A 3956-nucleotide genomic window follows, 5' to 3' on the forward strand; every position below is an offset into this window, starting at 1 on the left:
TATGCAACACCTGGTCACACTTTCAAAATAAAGCTTGCCTGAGGTTGCAGTTTCGTTGGGTTTAATCACCAAAAACAACTTGGTTACGTTTAGGAAAGGAAAAGATTGACTTTTGGTTTCACACCAGACTCAAACAGCGGTCTCCTGGGTAAAAGCCATCCATCCTCCCAAACCTCCTCCCAAATGCACACTTTGTCTCTCTTTATACTACTGCTGGTGCTGCACATACACTCGTGTACTTTTCACATTTAGGAGACGTGACACTGACACAGTATCCTCCAGTGGATCTGCGATCTACGTGAGACTGGGCTGAATTGAGACCCTGATGACATCTTCATTTTCTCAGACTTCTCTGGAGCCACAGAAGACCTTATGCAACAGTTCTTACAGGATGAGTTGTGCTCCTCGCGATGAGTAAACTGACCTTTAGGTGTATAATTGGAGCACCTTTTACAAAAATTTATTTTTTTGTGGCATTTAACAAACACCATTTCCAATAAGCCCTAGACCATTAAGGGCTGAACGTCAACAGCTTGACAGTTTGGTTTTCGGGATAGCAGTCTAAGCTAAAACAGCTATTATAGCTATGATATGCAATGCTCTACCATTCTGGCAACATTTCCATGGGAAATGTAGTTTTTGTATGCTAACAAATAAATCGTTTAACTCCTAGAGGAAAAGTCTGTAGAGTTTCATTTGTCTTCGACTATGGAGAGTGCACCACAAGAACACATTTCATTTTCTCTGAAATTAAAGAAATGTTAAAAAAGAGTCTCTGAGTTATAAAAGCTAGTGGAGCAGAGGCTATAGCACAGAGGTGACTTCAGCTCTTCATTATGTGAGCAAAACAGCGTAGAATTCATAGGTTCTTAATAACAAATGTGCTGGTTGTTCACTATTGCTCCTGTATTACTTTTCACCAGGATGGACAGATATGCCTTCTTCAGCACACAGGTCAATGTATTTCCCCCCTGTCAAATTCCTGTCTCTAAGCAGGATTAGCGCACATTATTGAAGACCACCCCACTTGCCTCAGAGACGCGCACGCTTTGTGATGGTGTGTATGTTATTGTATACCGAGGCAGAGCTGTTGACATGTTGAGTCAGCCTCCAGTCCTGTGTAAAGTCTCAAAGTCTCTTGTTGCAGTATTGACTCAGAGTTGGAAGCTCCTACACAAGACTCTAGCTGGCTATTCTCAGCTCACAATAACAAAACACTCGGATCAGCTGAAAGGCTTCGAGGACATGTAGGGTCAAGGTTCTGGATGCTTGCAAGTTTCCCAAATAGTTCAGCAAAAAGGTTTTAGGGAAAAGCACAAATAACAGTATAGAGAGGCAGACAGAGAAAATCATTAATGTATTCTGTATCTTTTGTTTTTGTTCTGCTAATTCTGATCTCTATTATGATATACAGTATGAGTTATTAACAATCAGATTTGTTGATAATCATGTAAGAATATGGTGAAAATGTTATGAAAAAACTTGTGGTCAACATGTCCACCAACAGCTGATTTTGAGCTTTGGCAACCGTAAACAGTGTTGAGAATTTCCGAATCAGATTCTCAGAATGTGATTGCTGCTATGAACAAACCCCCAGGAACAACGTCAGACAATATGATCCATGGCTAAACCATGTAACTGCAGCAATGGCGTCCATCACTTGATGCATCCAAAATACTTTTTCCTATTAGCTTACATCCATCTAAGAAGCGGCAGTAAAACAGTGGATATTTGTGACCACGCATCACAACCTCTGCAAAATGACTTGTTTCACTGTCAGAATTTGATCCATTTGGAAAGTCTAGAAGAGCCGGACAATTAAATCATTTTAGTTAATTAGCAGAGGGCCGCAGCCAGCTGGCAGGGAGTCTCTAGTGTACTTGCTCTACGTGCTCATGTGAGAAAGATCTGGATAATTTTATACCGAGAAATAGAGTAGAAGTATTCGCTGAATGAAAACTATGTCATACGGTTGAAAGAAGCTAGACGGTTGACCTATGTGTGATTTCCAGTGTTGGGAAGGTTAATGTGTTTCAGCTTGCATATTTATAATGCCACAATTCACTTGGCATTTATCAAACATCTGAAACCCAAATATATATTCTACATGCAGACACGTAATGCGACCAATACATTTTATTAAGACTCTCGCACAATGTGATGTGCAACGAACCCGAAAATTGCTGTTCCAGCAATTGCTCTAGGGCCTTTAGTTGAGACCTGACTTTGGACAGGACTGAAGGCAAAAACATTCAAGTTTCAAACTCTGATCTATTAAAGCCCCAGAACATCAAAAAATGATTAGCACAGCAACAGGCCAGCCTTGCATAGCTGCATACCTTGCATATTTATTATTAGGACTATGCATGGACTTCAGTTATGCAATGAACACTATCAACACAGCTTTGAAAGAAATAATTTCTTCTCATTTGCTTCTGAAGACCTGTGACTTAAACCTGTCCCCAAGGACTTGAGACTTGACTTGGACTTGAGATTTGAACTTGACCTACACTAGAAAAATTAAAGGTCCAGTGCTTAGGATTTAGTCACCTCACCCTCGCCTTCAAAGCATGAAGGAGAAACTACGGTGGCCACGAAAAAAGTCCTTATCTAGTGTTTGATTTGTCCATTTCGTGCTAGTGTGGAAACATGTCGGTTCGACGTGGTGGATTCTGTAGAAAAAAACATCTCATTCTAAGGTAACGAAAACTTCAGGTGCCAATAGATCAGACACACTGAACCTTTAATTGCAGCTCTACATGTAAAAAAAAACATCATCTCACCAATGTGGTACAGCCCGATCCAGTCGGTAGCATCCACTTCTTCCTTGATGTCCCAGGATATGACGAGGTTCTGGCCCCGGTTCAACGTGTACTCCAGAGTGGATGCTGTTAGCGAAGACCGGCTTTGGGAGGTCACCAGATCTGTGTCACTGTTGGCCCGCGGAAGCCCAATAGGACTGCTGACAACAGAGACAGTATCGACGGAAGCCCCGCCCCTCTCTGCCAAGGTTCGCAGGTTCTCCGGGCTGAGGGTGTGCCGGAGGTGGGGGCTGCGCCTTCGTGGAGCAGACAGATGTTCACGGCCCCCCACTGCGAGGTTGGGTGGATTGTGGGAACGGGTCCTGGGCGGAAGGACCGCTGTAGCGAGGGAAGGACGCATGTTGCACGATTGATAAACTGACAGTTGATGAGTAGAAGCTTCTTATCAATGGTGTCGGTCGTCGAAGCGATGGCGCATTTTACGGATTGGTCCACGCTGACTTAACTTAAATCCTCATGTCTGAACAGTGACAGCTGGTTTGAAGGATTATGGCTGGAAACATACGGGAGCCTTAGAAACTACGTGTTGATTCCTTCCCCACAGAGGCTCCCATTATCGGCCCTTTTGGTCCTCACATCATAACCGAACTGTCGAAGTAGAAGATATCCAGCAGTCGCTCTTATTTCATGTCATCCAACAGGATGGCAACGAGAACCTAAAGATGGGGAAAGAGGAGAAAGAAAACAGTAAGCTACAACAAAAGCAATGATTGTACGCCGCGAGTTGCAATCAACAAATGACTGAACAAACATTAGTCACCTGGGAGGTTGTTTGCTGTCAAAGAACCTGTTACCAACACAAATAACCCAGCACAACCATTTCACTTCTTTCCTGACAACCTTTCTAATGAAAGAGGAAATGGATGTGAGGAGGGCTTCAACTTCATTTTGAGTTTTTTTTTATTTGTTTATTGCTTACTAGTGTCGGATTATTGAGGAATAAACCCAATGCACTGTTTACTTCTTTGAATGATTAATAAAACACTTAATGAGAGCGTATGTGTTCTTCTTGGTGGTACAAACAAACCTTTCCACTGTGGAAAAGAGCAAACTGAAATTATTTAATATAAAATCCATTATCTCTACGTGACCATTGGAAAAAGACATCTTTAAATCATCCTAACAACCCTCACA

General features: G+C 42.3%; 1 protein-coding gene across 1 annotated transcript in view; it reads right to left on the bottom strand.

Moving 5' to 3' along the window:
• Positions 1 to 3474, bottom strand: part of hecw2a (HECT, C2 and WW domain containing E3 ubiquitin protein ligase 2a) — a 30162-nt gene extending 26688 nt beyond the window's left edge. Inside the window, exon 1 of the mRNA XM_035677072.1 lies at positions 2784 to 3474. Within this exon, the coding sequence (XP_035532965.1) occupies positions 2784 to 3162 (379 nt within the window). The 5' untranslated portion in view covers positions 3163 to 3474. The remainder of the gene's footprint in view (positions 1 to 2783) is intronic.
• Between the last annotated feature and the right edge of the window lie 482 nt (positions 3475 to 3956).

This window comes from Morone saxatilis, unplaced genomic scaffold (assembly GCF_004916995.1).
Source record: "Morone saxatilis isolate NCDOM2014 unplaced genomic scaffold, NCSU_SB_2.0 Contig5, whole genome shotgun sequence".
Taxonomy (NCBI): Eukaryota; Metazoa; Chordata; class Actinopteri; family Moronidae; genus Morone; species Morone saxatilis.